This window comes from Dipteris shenzhenensis, chromosome 9, assembly GCF_047967505.1.
Source record: "Dipteris shenzhenensis isolate YYH24624 ecotype China chromosome 9, Dip_SZ_1.0, whole genome shotgun sequence".
NCBI lineage: Eukaryota > Viridiplantae > Streptophyta > Polypodiopsida > Gleicheniales > Dipteridaceae > Dipteris > Dipteris shenzhenensis.
Window position 1 is genome coordinate 22,806,914 of NC_141604.1, and position 15,376 is coordinate 22,822,289.

General features: G+C 39.7%; 1 protein-coding gene across 1 annotated transcript; it reads left to right on the plus strand.

Moving 5' to 3' along the window:
* Positions 1-2,390: 2,390 nt before the first annotated feature.
* Positions 2,391-7,476, plus strand: LOC147898384 (CBL-interacting protein kinase 32-like). The gene is made up of 15 exons (XM_087378731.1): positions 2,391-2,731; positions 2,982-3,044; positions 4,231-4,302; positions 4,440-4,547; positions 4,716-4,796; positions 4,881-4,934; positions 5,068-5,193; positions 5,350-5,439; positions 5,534-5,656; positions 5,780-5,884; positions 5,978-6,094; positions 6,230-6,286; positions 6,492-6,566; positions 6,687-6,750; positions 6,878-7,476. The coding sequence occupies exons 1-15, from the start codon at positions 2,576-2,578 to the stop codon at positions 6,985-6,987; spliced, it is 1,401 nt and encodes a 466-aa protein (XP_087234857.1). The 5' UTR covers positions 2,391-2,575; the 3' UTR covers positions 6,988-7,476.
* The last annotated feature ends 7,900 nt before the right edge of the window (positions 7,477-15,376 follow it).

Sequence of the window (15,376 nt, forward strand, 5' to 3'; positions counted from 1 at the left end):
TTAGTGGGTTGCCACAAAGAGCTAAGGATGCACATGGAGGCCTAATAGCAGACATACACAATACGTCTCCACATCGAGTATTGGTGTGGAGGCAAGGACATATATATTTAATCAAATTATCCTTAGTGGGTGACCACAAAGAGCTAAGGATGCACATGGAGCCCAGTAGCAAACACATGCTATACACTTAGTTCAATCAAAGTGCCTCGCAACAATTGTTTTCAAAGAGCCAACGTTATCATGATGCTAATGAATGCAACCACAAAACAAATATTGTTGCTACACCGCAAATATGCTCATGAGGTGCATATTGGAGGCCATTCAACTTAAAGTTCACCATAGGCATCAGTGTGTTGAAGGCATGGCTGTTGATCTCCCCCCAACTTACTTTAGCATCAGAGTCTGTTACTCTACTGTCGTAGTAGATATGCCCATCCAGAGCAGCTTTTTTTTGTTTATTGTGCCCATTTAAACCCAACCAAAGTGATGCATGGCTAGTTTATGTGGCTGTACTTAGAAGCAAGAGTCACACATTTATGGAAGAGTGTGGCTTGGGTGGACTCTAGTGTTTGCAAAGGACTTGGGTATGAATGCGATCTAAGAATTTTGTTCATGCCACAAAATCTCGATAATTTTGCCCATCTTATATTTTTTGTTGAATTATACAAACTTTTTTTTTGGGGGGGAGTTTGGGGGGGGGGGGGGTTGTGGGTTTTGTAACCTATTATGTGAAAAACTCGAGAAATTAAAGGACATGAATAAGGAGGTTTGTGAGTCTAATAATTTTGTTGTGAGACTCTCTCTCTCTCTCTCTCTCTCTCTTTTGGTGAAAATCCATGTCTGCTTATATTACAAGAAGCAGTTGCAAAGAGGGGACATGTAACTAAAACCTTAGAAAATTTTAGTGTAAGACAAGTAAAGAGAGTAATCTATTTGACTAACAGATAGGCAATCATAGAAAAATTGTTGGAAGTGACATCTAGAGGTAGTGAAACTTGGAAAAAGTAGAATCTCCAAAGTCCCCAATATCGAACCAAAGTAAAAAAATGATCAAACTCTCTATGATTTTTGTCTTTCCATAGAGTCTAGGGTCCACAATATTGAACCCAAGTGAAGAAAAGATCAAACTCTTGTTGGCATTGTGAGTAAATTCTGAAGGGCCAAAAAAGCTTGCTAAAGCATGCACACAATGTTTTTTTTTTGAGTTTTCATATATGGTCACGTTTTTGGGTGTGACCACTGGGGTAGTTATTTAAAAGAATGCATATATATATATGTATCTTTTTTCTTTTTATATATATATATTTTTTAAGAAAAAGAGATATATATATTAACAAAAAGAGGGGGATCGATCCCAGACCTCAAGACCCTGCACAAAAATTGGTCGGAAAGGGGGACGTGCCCTTGACCTTCGCTGCATATTTTTATGGTATGCCTTTTGCTTTTTTTTTTTGGGTAAACATGTCACGATATCTAGTAACTTTTAGAGTTTAATTTCCGAGCATTGCCTGTATTTTGACCGGTTAAAAGATGCTAAAAACCACCAATTCGACAAATTCGCATCGGGGCGTTGTTTTTTTCTCCAAGGCCTCGCCCCGATCTCTAAAAAAGTCGGACTTGTTGTGAAAAAGGGGAAAAAAAAAAGAAGAGATACGAAGAACGAGATGAGATGGATTCGTGGTGGGCGAAGTAAATGAACGAAGGAAGGTACCTTGACTGGCAAAAGCTGGAAGTGATAAGCAATTAAAAAGGGGAGGCGAGGTTCAATGAAGAGGACGGCGGGTTGGAAAATGCTCGTTGAAAAAGGCATTGAAGGAGGGCGGAGTCGCGTGGGGGGGGGGGGTAGGGCCTACACTCGGGAGGAGGTGGCGCACTAAATGCCAACGAGGCGGCAAGCGCGCCTCGGGGGGGGACGTTTTGCACGCCGATTTTATTACGTAACATTTCCAAGGAAAAGCGATGAGTCGGGGTCACATGCTAAAATCTATTTTCTCATTTGCAGAATAATAATTGACATTCGATCTTTGGGGATATAAATATATATATTTGTGGGTTGTCTCACGGCTGATCTCACTGTGTGCTTAGTCATTTGATCTATTCAAAATTATATATATATCTATATTTATTTATTTTTTGTGTGTGTGCGCAATTTTTGGACCTCTTCTAAAAAGCAACTGAAAATGAAAGAGGACACTAAAATTTGATCTAAACAGAAGCCAAATTTGGCCGTTTGGTCGTTTCAGCCAAATTTGGCCCTTTAGTTTATGACAAAAGGAAGAGGCGTGCTTTGATTTAAAAGCCTCTAAATCATCGACTTTTATTTTAGCGGCCAATTTGGCCACGACGACCACTAACTTTACGTAAAGCTTCTTTCTTCTTCGACGTTCTTCTCATAAGCTTTTTTCTGTTTTCCTCTCTTTTCGTCAGCTCCTTCCTCATCATGTCTTTCTAAGCTTCTCTTCCTCCATGGATCCTCTTCCCCCTGCTTCTTCTTCCCCCATTCCTTCTCCTCCTCTCAGCTTCCTCCTCCTCATTGCCCCCGCCTCCTCCTCTTGCTCCTTCCAGCTCCCCCGCCATGACTTCCCGCCCTCGCGTCGGCATGTACGAGCTCGGTCGCACCCTCGGTGAAGGTCGCTTCGCCAAAGTGAAATTCGGCAAGCACAAAGAATCCGGCGCGCCCGTGGCTATTAAGATCATCGAGAAGGATAGAATCCGCCGCGCTGACAAAGTAGTGAGCGTCCCACGAACTCCTTTCGTCATCCGTCTGAAAAATCCCTTCGTTTCGGTTATACGATTTCAGCTGCTTCAAATTTTTGCGAGGAAAATGCGTTCTTCATTTGCTTAACTTTCTTCACACCATTTGAATAAGCTTACAATCCCCGTGCCTTCATTATATTTGCAAGCTTTTCCCTGGAAGAGCCACCGTGATACATCTCCGAGCTCCTCTTTTAAGGAGTTCCTTTGTTAATTTGGATGTGCAGATTAAGCGAGAGATATCTACCATGAAGCTGATAAAGCATCCGCACGTTGTACAGCTCTTAGAGGTTTGGATTTTCTCTTTCTCCATCCAGCGCTTCAGTCTTTACAAAGCTATTATCTTATGGTTTGCACGTCGGCGTAGCGAATTCTGCTGCTGAAGCGTCGCATGCAGCTGCGAGTGACGAGATTTCAAGGCTTCGCTCTGTGAGCAATGACGTTTTCCTGCCTCATGAGCCCGGGCTGCCGCTGCTCTTCGCATTCCCTAGTAGATCTTCCTGAGAGATGGGACAGGTCGTGACGATCGTATAACTGAATAACGATGTCGCCAAGTATCATTTTCCTAAATGTCCGACTAGTTAAGGAGAAATGAGAGGCACAAAAGCTCCGTTAATCCTCTGCCAATCTGAGGTTGCTCTTATAGGAGATTCAGTGAAGACAAACAACGAACGGCGGGAGAATGCCCGGCACAATGTAGGCGTTGCTAGAATGTGATGTCAGTTTGAGTAGCGTCCGCGTTTTGAAGGCGAGCAGTATTCGATTGGTGTTTGAAAATCGGTTGAAAGTTTTCGCACACGGAAAATCGTTTGAGAATCTCGGTTCAGTCGATGAGATCATAACCGCAGTTTCCTCGTAAGCAGATTTTCACTTCTAGCTCTCCTCCGTTGCAATGCGCTCGCAAGCTTTTGACAAGCGAATGTAGATTTGCCGACTACCTGGCACACTTCTGAATTTGGGTCGGGGCTCTTTTAGGATTTACAAATTGTATTTCGTTTCCAATTTGTCTCTCCAGAACAAAAACTCCTGATTCCGGACTCCATGTACTTTTTCGCGGGGGACTGGAACGAGTGCCTGTTGCTAAATTGCACTGCTGTTAGGTCATTATATCCCGTTTCCACGCTTGAGGATAAACATGCACGGAAATGTGGTTTACACGAAGAGAATAGTCTCAATAGGTAACGAGATTCACACGGTAACGAGGGTGGTTCGCCATATGCGATTCTGTGTTTACGTCGATTCTGGCATTCCTGAATCCTTCTTGATTGACCAAGGAAAAAGGGACCGTCCATTTGAGGCTTTTCTGCTACAAAAGGGAAAATCCATATAATAATAATGAAACTATATGTGCGATTCTAATCCCTTGTCTTATTTCAAATCATAGAAATTGTTGAAATGGTAAATCCATCTATTTAATGAAATTATATGAGCGATTCTAAGCTTTTGTAATTTTTATCCTTATGTCAACCCCTGCAGGTGTTAGCCAGCAAAAAGAACGTTTACATAATTCTGGAATACGCCGATGGGGGAGAGTTGTTTGATAGAATTGTGAGGCCTCTTATAATTTTGTCACTGGTTCATGTGATTCTATTTCTTTGCTTTGTTGCACTATCGATTCGGTTCTCAATTTTCAAGGGTGATAGAACATTTGCTTGCGTTGTTTGTACTGGACGGTGGGACGCCAGGTAGAATCGGGAAAACTGGAGGAAGACGAGGCCAGAAAATATTTCCAGCAGCTCATTCGTGGAGTGGATTACTGTCATAGCAGGGGAGTTTATCATAGGGATCTGAAGGTGCGTAAGCAACGGTTCTCTGGCTTTCGGCCGAGAATAAGTAGGCCAGCAGCTGAGCGTGATCGTTCATATCATATAGGATCCATTAATTGATCCCCTGCTAGTTATTCGCAAAGATGCGCAATCTGCTGCCACCTGACAACTGTATTGGGTGTTCTGCATGATCAGCCTGAAAATTTACTTTTGGCGTCCAATGGAGACCTGAAGATATCAGACTTTGGACTGAGCGCATTGTCGAAGCAACAATCGGTAAATTTTCCCAGTTACACACTGTCGATCCAGTGAGCGACCCACTAAAAGATTATGTTCTCACCAATTTCTGAAATCGGACAGGAAGATGGCCTTTTTCACACAACTTGCGGAACTCCCAATTACGTTGCCCCTGAGGTATGTTTTCCTCCAAGTTGGTTTGAAAATTATCCTAGCATTGTTGATTCTGGGCTTAAGATTATCATTTTAAAACTGTGGACCTTTCATAAAGATAATTTGCTTTCTCTAGTTCCATATTTTTTATCTGTAGGTTATGGATGAAAAAGGCTATGAGGGTGCACCTGCAGATCTCTGGTCCTGTGGAGTCATTCTTTATGTACTTTTGGCCGGCTTCCTTCCTTTCAACGACTCAAATCTTAGTACACTAAATCAGAAGGTAAGTGAAGCTTTAGCAGCCTATGCTCATTTGATGGAAGAGCTAAGAAACTGCCCGTCTGTGATATGAAATAAATGGCCGTGCATTGTGCAACGTTATTTTTGCTATCTCCGAAGCCATGCCAAAGAATGGTGGGACTGTTTCCCTTATTTGCAGATTCATGCAGCTGATTTGCACTTCCAACCTGACTTCCCACTTGGACCTCAGAAGTTAATCAAAAGATTGTTGGATCCCAATCCCAAAACAGTAAGCCACGACTGTTTCCACCATATGATACCTAGTTGAGCTTGTACAGCTGCCTTGGGTTCTATATATAATTGTAGTTGTTTGTCTATGGCAGCGAATTACTGTTCCTGACATCTGTCAAGATGAGTGGTTCCAGACTGGTGATAGTCTGGCAGCGAATGTTGAAGAGATTGATACTTGTCTTTGTGATGCTGAGGGATTTTTTGATAACTCGGAGGTGATTTCTACAACTTCAATCTTGCTGTTGGCTTTTGTGAATTTCAAGTTTCTTGGCTCCAAGATGGGAATACCTTGAGTTCATTTCCAAGATGGAAATACCTTGACTCTGGGTTTATTGCAGGATGTCATCATCAAGGATAATAGACCTGTTCTGATGAATGCCTTCGAGATTATATCCATGTTGTCACAGGGCCTGGATTTATCTGGTCTCTTTACAGAAACGAAGGTAACCTCTACCAACCTCTCCATTGTAGAAGAGATATTTTCTAATGTTGTCCACCCTGTGACAGAAATTAAGAGATGTTTATTTCTCTTCCAGGATGTGTGGAAGAGTGAGACGAAGTTCACATCAATGCACCCTGCAAAAGAGATAATGGCCAAAATTGAGAATTTTGCAAGCACTCTTGGCTATAGAGTGAGGAAAAGAAATTATAAGGTTTGTACTTTTCGATGGCTTTCTTGGGATACAAAAAGGGGCATTTTATATTATCTGCAGGTTTTGTGAAGGGCATTATATTCTGGTGGCTACTGAGACAAGGATGGCTCTTCTTTTCATTTATTTGTGCTGTAGATGAAGATGCAAAGCTCTAGGCCGGGCAGGAAGGGACGCTTATCTGTTGCAACTGAGGTATTGCACTTTGTCAAAGCACGCTAACAGTAGAGAGTGAGTAATCAGAATCCATGTTACACAACGGTTGACATTAGCAGAATGCAAACCTAAGCTATAGTTACAGATGAAGGGAAAGGTTCTCATATATTTGCTCTTGAAGTTGATTGTTCCTTCAGCCTTCCTGCTCAAATCAAAGATGCTGTTGTGTTGTATGATCTATCAGGTTCTGGAAGTGGGTCCATCTTTATTCATGGTGGACATGAGGAAAACAAGTGGTGATACATTGGAATACCGCGATGTAAGTGTTTTTCCTACTTGCTTGAAATTATAATGTCACAAACTAAACACAGTAGTATGACAAAACATCTTTGGAGCTTTTTGAGGTCTTAGTTTGTAAAATTTCCCCATTTGTGCACAGTTCCAAAAAGAGCTATCCATTGGACTGAAGGACATAGTCTGGAAATCTGAAGAAGACATGTCAGGTATTTGACACATCAAGACATCCTCAACAATCCGGACGGTGCTTACAAAACATTGGGCCATGAGCATGAAATCTTCTGTGTCGTACATAGGAGCCTAAAACTTCATGCTGACAATTTTGAGTCACAGGTGAAAGCATGCAATCTTGCAGCGAGGCAAAACTTGTATGTCAAGTGGCCTTTGACCTGCTCATATGCACATGTGACTTACAAGGAGAACAGTGTGATTGTTTTCTCTAAGACAACCATGCCAAGGTTGAAATATCCAATTACTTGTGCGTATGATACACAGCAGCAGAAAATCTCAAAGGAGATCTAACAAAATTTTGAATTTTTACAGTGGAGTAGGAGACGTTCCAATTGATTGAAAATCATGACTTTGCCAATAATTCTGGACTCGTGGAAGATGGATATTGCCTCTTCTGTATTGAGTCCAAAACACATGTTAATTCAAATACGAGCACAAATGCTCCACAAGACGAGCTTCTGACCTTGAAATTTTGGAGAATGGACAAAGATTTAGAGAAAAACTAATCCAGTAAGTCCTTTGTAAGGCTTTTGGGGGATGTAGAAATGCCTCCCAATGCTTCCTGTGCAAGAGGAAGATCTACATGGCCTGGAATTGTAACAGTTGTAATGAATGAATCTATTGAGTCCCGTATGTAATATTCAATGGCTGAATAATTTGGTTGTAATGAATGAAACTGTTGAGTCCCGTATGTAATTATCAATGGCTGAATAATTTGGTTTTATGGCTCTGTATTTTTTCTTTGTTGCAGTCAAGAGGGTGCACCAAAGTGCCTTGGTATGCACGTTGATTTAACAAGTAATTTAGACATTTCAAAAGTAAAGATTCATGGTAGTAGATGCTTGCAGACACATTGACAACATAGGTCCTTGCCATGTCATGTGGACAAATTCTTTACAACCATTGTAAAACCAATTAGCACTTTTCTTGCCATATTGGCCTCCCTAAATCAAGGTACCAACGAGAAGATAAAATGATCGCATAGTTTGATTGGTAAGACGTGATATTTTTAGATTTTGAAAATTTGGAAAGGCATTTTTGAGGGCCCTAGGGTTCTGTCTTGTTGAAATGGCATGGGCATGAGATTACGACGGGGGCATTTTGTGGTGTGCATTGTACATAGTTCTAGGAAAGGCATGTTGTGGGTATCCAGAAGTGGGACTCGCAACAACAGCAGCTTGATGAGTCGAGGAATCCATTCATCATTCGTACTCGTCAAAATCGCTAGCAGTCGGAGGATTGATTCCGACCTCGGATGACTTCAAGGTAGCTGATGTGTCGTCGTAAGCAAGAGTGACGATTCTCACCCATGGTGGAGCCATGAGTCGAACTGGGATAAAAGTGACGCGTGGCACTTCTCATCGCCTCTACCTACTCCAGGGACCTAGTGTCCTCTCTATTCTATAACAGTGTCCTCCAAAGCGTACTGCTCATGTAATCGGCATGTAACTCACATCTTAGTACTTACAGTCCACCAACCTCTTCTTGCGTTCCATCGTGCTCTCTTGTGTTCCATCGTACATCCATCACACCTCCTCTCTTGCAGTTATGATTCTGTTCCATAAATTCCGTCGCCTCTGCAGTGTTTGCACTTACCTGCTGATTACTTTTTCCTTCTCCAACAACAGATTCCTACGTTACCAAACAGCATGGTATTTGTCGGACCCCGGCTAGTACTGTTTATTCGATCGCTCGCCCAGTCCGGACCACAACCTTTACTACTCAACGATGCCCATCCTTATTATGCGCTCCCGGACCTACTTCGGATACGTGCGCTTTACCAGGCCACACATTTTAATTGGTTCATTGGCTTAAAACACGTAGCAAAAGTGGTAGACTCACGGAGGATTTTGCGTATTTCCATGTAGCAAAAGCCTAGGCTCATAGGAGATTTTGGGTAGATACATTTTTAATGTATGTTCTTGAGTGTCGAGACACTATTGTATGTGTAAGAGGTTAGGTGATGCATGAAGTATAAGAAGTACAAGTCTCAAGATTTATGTCAAGGCATCATCTTAAGGTACATGAAGGCAATGAATGGAAGCAGGAGGGCAAAACATTAGCATAGCATGACAAAAAGGCAACAAAGTAAGTACTACTAAGCAATATAAGAGGAGCATTACAAAAGTGCAAATGAGGAAATACTACTAAGCCAGAGTAAGAGCGTATTATCAAGGACCTTGATTCAAGATACTTGAGAGATACCTATTGAAGAGGAAACTTAAATAATAATTAAGAGTCAGAACTAGCCTAGAGAAGAACTTCCAAAGACATTATGGTCAACCAAAGGACCTTATCCCCATGCAAGATCTTATGTGCTAGGGTTAAGGCATATGATCAGGTTTGAAGCAAACCACCTTTGTGAATCTAAATCATGCATCCATGAACTCCATTTGTGTCTTGCAATCCCATACCATCAAGATAGTTACACTTGATGGCATTGTTTGCTTGATTATGCTCTCCTGGAGATTTCTTAGTGGAAATTTTCCTAAAGTGCTTTCAAGATCATGCTCTCAGGAGGATTCTCATGAAAGAAAATTTCTCTTCAAGGATGCTAACTCCTACCTCATCGTGGTCATTTTATAAAGTAGTTGCATGTCAAGTTGTTCTACATTTAAATTAGGCTTCACCTCAAGTGAATCCTCATACAGGGAAAGCTAAGTTCTTGGTGACTTAAAATGCAAGAAAGGTAGGAGAATATGGAGTAGTCTAGGTTAGTGCAATCTCATGAGTTCATCGATCAACCATGTGCAGGTACTTTCATGGGAATTATACTGCTTTGGGATTTTGAACATTAACAACTTTTGTCCTTTGGAGTTCGGAGATCATGTCAATGATGCTCATCTTGTACTTCACTCCAAGCACACATTATTTTTCTTTCAAGCCTTGTTTATCCTATAGCTCGTTAGTGTTGTGAGGAACATTGTTAAAGAGTTTAGGGGGACCACTACTCTCTGTGCTTTGATGGTTCTCAAGTAATGCTAGTTTTTATGTTTGTGGTGGTACTGATTCTCCTCCTTAAGTCCAGTCATTATCTTCATATTTCTAGCACTCTAATATCTAGAATGAAGGGATTTCTTCTAGCCCTTTGGCTTATCTTGTTGTTGAATCAAGTAATCTTTTTGGAGATGTTTGAAATTGTTGATTCCTCTATATTCCCTTTTAGGGTTCATCTCTTTAGGATTGAAAATGTTACTTGCCTCTCATGTGAACTTGTTTTGACTTGATTTACTTTGCTTTTGAGACTAGGACTTTGTCATCTACTATTTACACTTAGGTTTTGAACGTTTTACTGTTTCTTTTGTTTAAATGGTCTCTTTGATTGCCTTATCAAGATTTGCTCGAAGTGATTTGTTCTTTTGATTTATTGCCTTGCTCTTTCTTGTTACCTTCTACTTGAAATTAGTGGAAAATTTGAAATTTCCTTCTTTTGGTCTTTCCATATTTACCTTTTTGACGTCAATATATTCCTTCACCCTTATATTATTAATGCCTCAATGATAAGAGCTTGGAGATATGAAGTTTTTTCCCACATGTGAAATGCTTTATGCATAACCTATGAGTATGTGTTCGAGGTTCGGCCAACATCTTCTTTCATTAGAGTCCTTAAAATTCAAGATTGATGTCCTAGAAAGCCTTTAGTTTGATAGGGGATCACTTCATTTATGTTTGAATACTCCTCGTCTTCTTTGTAAATGGACATGATTGTTCTCCCTCTTCTATCATAAACTTGCCTTTGCCATTCGTTTCTAGTTGCTTGTCATTGTCCTTTTGTGACTCATGGCTTTGATTTACTTTATGTTGTGTAACTTTTTCTTAATCAGTCGATTTCATGGTTTTTTTGTCTACTTCATTGCTCTTCAAACTTTAGGGTGCAAGCTAAAGCTTGTGAAGACTCTATGAACTTTAGGGTTGTCACTCAACAAACTTTAGGGTGCAAGATAAAGCTTGTGAAGACTCGAGACTAGTATTCACTTGAATGGCTTGATGTTGTTGCCTTGAAGGGTCCCAGCAATCGTGACACCACAGCTCGTGTTCTTCGCTCCAATCGCAATGATCAAATGCATGCATTTGTAATTGTTTCGTGCTACTACTCTATAAGGAGTCTAGTTTCTCCTTTCGCAAACATTACAAGCGTGTCTTCCGTTGTTGTAGTTTCGATATCATGCCATTGCTTTCCTCGACCCGCAATCTATTCCTTGTGCCTTGACCAAGCTATTTAACTTTCTTGTCTTGGTGCCTTTGTCTGTTTCTCTTGCAAGCCATGGCGAGTTGCATGTTGCCATTGATGCTATGGTGATGATCAATGATTTTCTAGCATAGATCTTCTATAATAGAGAGAAGCTAGCTTGTGAGGCAAGCAAAGAATAGAAGACAACTTACCCAAAAGATGACAATGCCAAACCAAAGTCTGTGCAAGGTCACATCAAGGTGCATGCGGGTTGCAGCATGGAGAGGCTTAATATTCCAAGATTTGATGGGCAAGAGGTGCGAAAATTAGAAATTCATCGGAGTAGTGAAATTTAAAGCCGCCGGGTTTCCCCCCTCTAGTGATACAGGTCAACAGAATTGGATATCCCAAACAAGTGCAATATGGCCTAAAATGCTTCAAAACACAAATAGGCCAAAGGGCATGCTATCGGGTTTGATGTTGTGTAATATGAAATGTAATGAACTTTGGCATGCTTATGAGCCATATAGCAAGCAAGTGCATGGAAAAAGAAACAATTCAAAATTGTAAATAGTGTTGGATTTATTAAAAGATCTTTGTACATGCACAAACTGCACATTTTCAACTTCTTCCATTCTAGGATGAATCTAGATAACAACTATCAATGTTTTAAGACCATCATGCAATAGTCTCACTAGTTTGGATTCCAAATTTTCAATCCGTTTTGGTTTTCCACAAATCGAAAAAAAGTTATAGAGCGTGCCCTCAAATGGGTGTGCATCACTTTAGCACAACATTGAAGGCCCATTAACTGATGACTAATGTTCTCATTTAGGTGTGTTCTTGGGTTCTTGGGTTGAGGAGAAGCTCATGTAGTGTAGTTTTGAATGATTACTTGCATGCATGTATATACATAACAAAATTTTGATGTTTTTGAATAAATTGCTATATCCTATACTCTTCAAGGTGCATGCGTCACATGCAACATAGCACTTGTAATGCTGAAACGGTCTCATTTCAAATCATTTTTCCATAAAGTTTTGGTCTTATTTTCAAGTTTGGAATGTGTACTACAACTTGAAGACAAATTTTGCCAAATTCCATTGAGCAATGCATAAGTTATGGGTCATGCAAGATACCTATATATAGAAAACTCCCTCAACCTCACCAAAAATGGCTACACCCAAGCAAACAATGACCCAAAGGGGATCCTAAGTACCTCACCATTTCAATTGGATTAGCCCAACTAACCAAATACTTATCTGGCATCTATGAGGACCTCTCCCCATCATACAATCAAGTAGCATATCTCTTTTAGCTCTCCTTTCGATATTGCAAACCAAACTAGATATTTGACAAAAAATTTGCAAAATAATGTGTCCACCTTTCCATCTTGGGCATAAAAAATCAAAGTTGTATCACTCACAAAGAGTTGGAGGTTAAATTATTTACTCTAAGGTATGAAAAAGCCTTGGAAACAGCTACTACACTTTCAAAAATACCAACCTATTGTTTTCCCTAGCACTAAATCCATACACTAATTGTTTCACCCTAAGGTCAAATGATTTAGGTATAGTCCTATAGGAAGTTTCTAGTACCATAATTGATCTCTAATTTCCCAAATTCATATGATTCATCCTCTTGGGAATAACTCAACCAATCTAGTATTCACATTCCTAGATATCCTTTTGATTCATGTGATTCATCCTTTAGGCAAATAACTCTACCAATCAAGAGATAGATCTCCTTTCTCACAAGCTAAGTTTCAAGCATTTCAACAAACCAAACTTGAGTAGATCTCAAAAACTTAGATGATATTATATTGTTAAGCCATAAAGTTGTGATGATTAATCCTTAGGCATCATCTTCCCTCTTCCCTAATTCCTATTTAAATAGAGGTTAGCTAAAATATAGATCCAACCCAAGATGCTATATATTCAAGAATACTATAACTTCCTCACACTTTCAATCCCTCTCCAATCCCCCAACCAGCTATGGACCTAATATTTTTTTAGAATTGAATAATGTGCTAGGGCTTAGTAATCATCTCACCATTAGCATCCATTACCCTATTCATAGCCTCTTTACCATAATTATATCTAACATGTTATAAGAAAAATGGGACAAAACTCAACGATCTTTGCCAAAAATATATCTCATCCTTTCCTACAATGTCCAACTCAATCTCTCACATAGCAATTTCTACTACTAACCTAGCCCCTTTTTAATAGAAGTGTAATCTTTCTCCCACCTATAGCAAACATTAAAACCACTCTGGTGGGCCCCAAAATTCACCAATGTCTTGGCCCTTATCTAGCTCATTACTATAGATTGAGTGAATATATTTACAAAACATGTGCAAGATTCAATAGATGAACACAATGAAAAGAGGCATGTCATACAACCTTCCAACCTTTACTAGAAGGGAAAATTTTAAGAAGCACAGAAGATGACCAAAGAAGAAATTGTCGAACATAAGTTCCTTCTTTAAATCTCTTAACATTTCTCATGACTTTCAAAAGGTTACTCTCTTTCTCCTAAAGACCCTTTCCTGTCCTATTAACTACGAGGCTTCCTTCAATTCATTAACATTCCTCATAACTTGTAAAAGGTTACTCTCTTTCTCCTAAAGATCCTTTCCTCTTCTATTAGCCAATAGGCTCCTCATTACCACTTATTAGCCTTCCAATATCATTTTTATGATTTGCGTCAAAGAGGTTCTCATTAAAAACCAGCCCTACAAATAGACCTAACTTGGAAATATCCAATCGAGGAAGTATCTTATAGCACTAATTAATACTAGAAAGTAGGAGAATTAACCACTCCCCAACACTCCTAGAATTTTCAAAATACAACCATACAAATGGATCTAGCTTGAAGATATTCAATTGATGATTAAGTGGATATTAAGTGCTATATGTGGTCAGTTCTCCTACTTTGTTGGTACTATTTCATTGAGGAAGATGCATAGATTGAGCTTGTGGTGGCTTCACCTTATCTACCTTCTTATAGATAGTCTTTCAACCTTGTCAATGCTCCTGAAGTGCCTCTGTTCATGATTCATTAGCTTGAAACCAATGTGGATTCTCTTCCCAACATCCTCTATCTTCACAAGATAATGTTAGATTTTAGTAACTTCGTTCTCCACACCTACCCTAGGCTCCTCGGCTACCATCTTATTTGCAATATTGGTATAAAGGGATGGCACCTCATCTTCCTTTGGTTTTCAAAATAAGTATCCTCTACTTGTTTGTTAGGCCAATTCCTTGTGACGGTGCCTCTCTTATCTTACTTCTATACTAAGGAAAATTCCAAAATGGGTGGAAATGGACAACCTATTTATTGAAATGAGAAATGGAGAGTGCTCAAGGAGGAGAATGCTAGGAGAGAGATGGAAGACCACACGTGAGATAGGAGTAAAAATAGGATTATATGTCATCATTGTAAAAAGAAGGCTACAATGCAATCCAAACAAACCAAAATGGTACCACCTAATATGTTTGTACAAAGTCATCATCACCTAATCCAAATCCTATCCTATATATAAATTATCCAATCGTGTTAATGTAGATTTAACACAATCCAATCATCCTGATGTATAGATCTCAACACTCTCCCTCAATTAAAAAAGAGTAGAACATTTCACTATCATCAAGTGATATACAAAAATGGAAAAGACTTTATCATCACTGCGGCAATCTCTTTCATAGTGTCCAAACTTGTGACAGTAAGGTTGTGGATTCTATAGAAGACATGGTGTTAAGCAACAAGACACTACATAAGGTAGTGTATTGATCAAGATCAATGACTCTATAGAATTTCTTGATCTCCTCAATTTCTATATGTGTTATACCTTGGCATCCTCACACAATGATTAAGTGATTTGCACATGGATATGAATGGCTTTTGCGAACATGCATGGGTTTTCTTTACATACCATGCCTCCTCCAACCCAAGAGGATAGAAACACATGCTCTTATGAAAATTAGGGAATTCCTCTCGAATGATGGTTGGAAAAAAGGAGGATTGAGGGTCTTATCACTTGCCATTTACAAAGGTCAAGGACATTGTCTACTCGTTTACAAAATACATCTAGAGAAATAAGGCATGTAGCACCAAAATATGTCCTTTAAAAAGAGGCTATAAGCATACGTAGGGTATTCATTCCTCTTTTTTTTCAACTGGAATGGATGGTAGAGTGAATGGATTTATCTAGTCCCTTCTGTCTCTATTGATGCCTCTAAATGATTGCCTAACATATCATAAGGTGAAATTGCACCCTCCATTACACGAGGCTAGAGATTTTGAATTTTGTGCCTTGCTACTAGAAACATGCTTAACATCACAAAATTTTGCAATATTAGAGCAAATTCCCTCATATAGGAATCCTTCCTCCTATTTTTTAGGTTGTAGACATGGTAGGATGAGTA

Coding starts and splice junctions, on each gene's coding strand:
- LOC147898384 (XM_087378731.1), top strand. CDS start 2,576: ATGACTTCCCGCCCTCGCGTCGGCATGTACGAGCTCGGTCGCACCCTC. Junction 4,548..4,715: donor TTTATCATAGGGATCTGAAG/GTGCGTAAGCAA, acceptor CTGCATGATCAG/CCTGAAAATTTACTTTTGGC. Junction 5,657..5,779: donor GATTTTTTGATAACTCGGAG/GTGATTTCTACA, acceptor GGTTTATTGCAG/GATGTCATCATCAAGGATAA.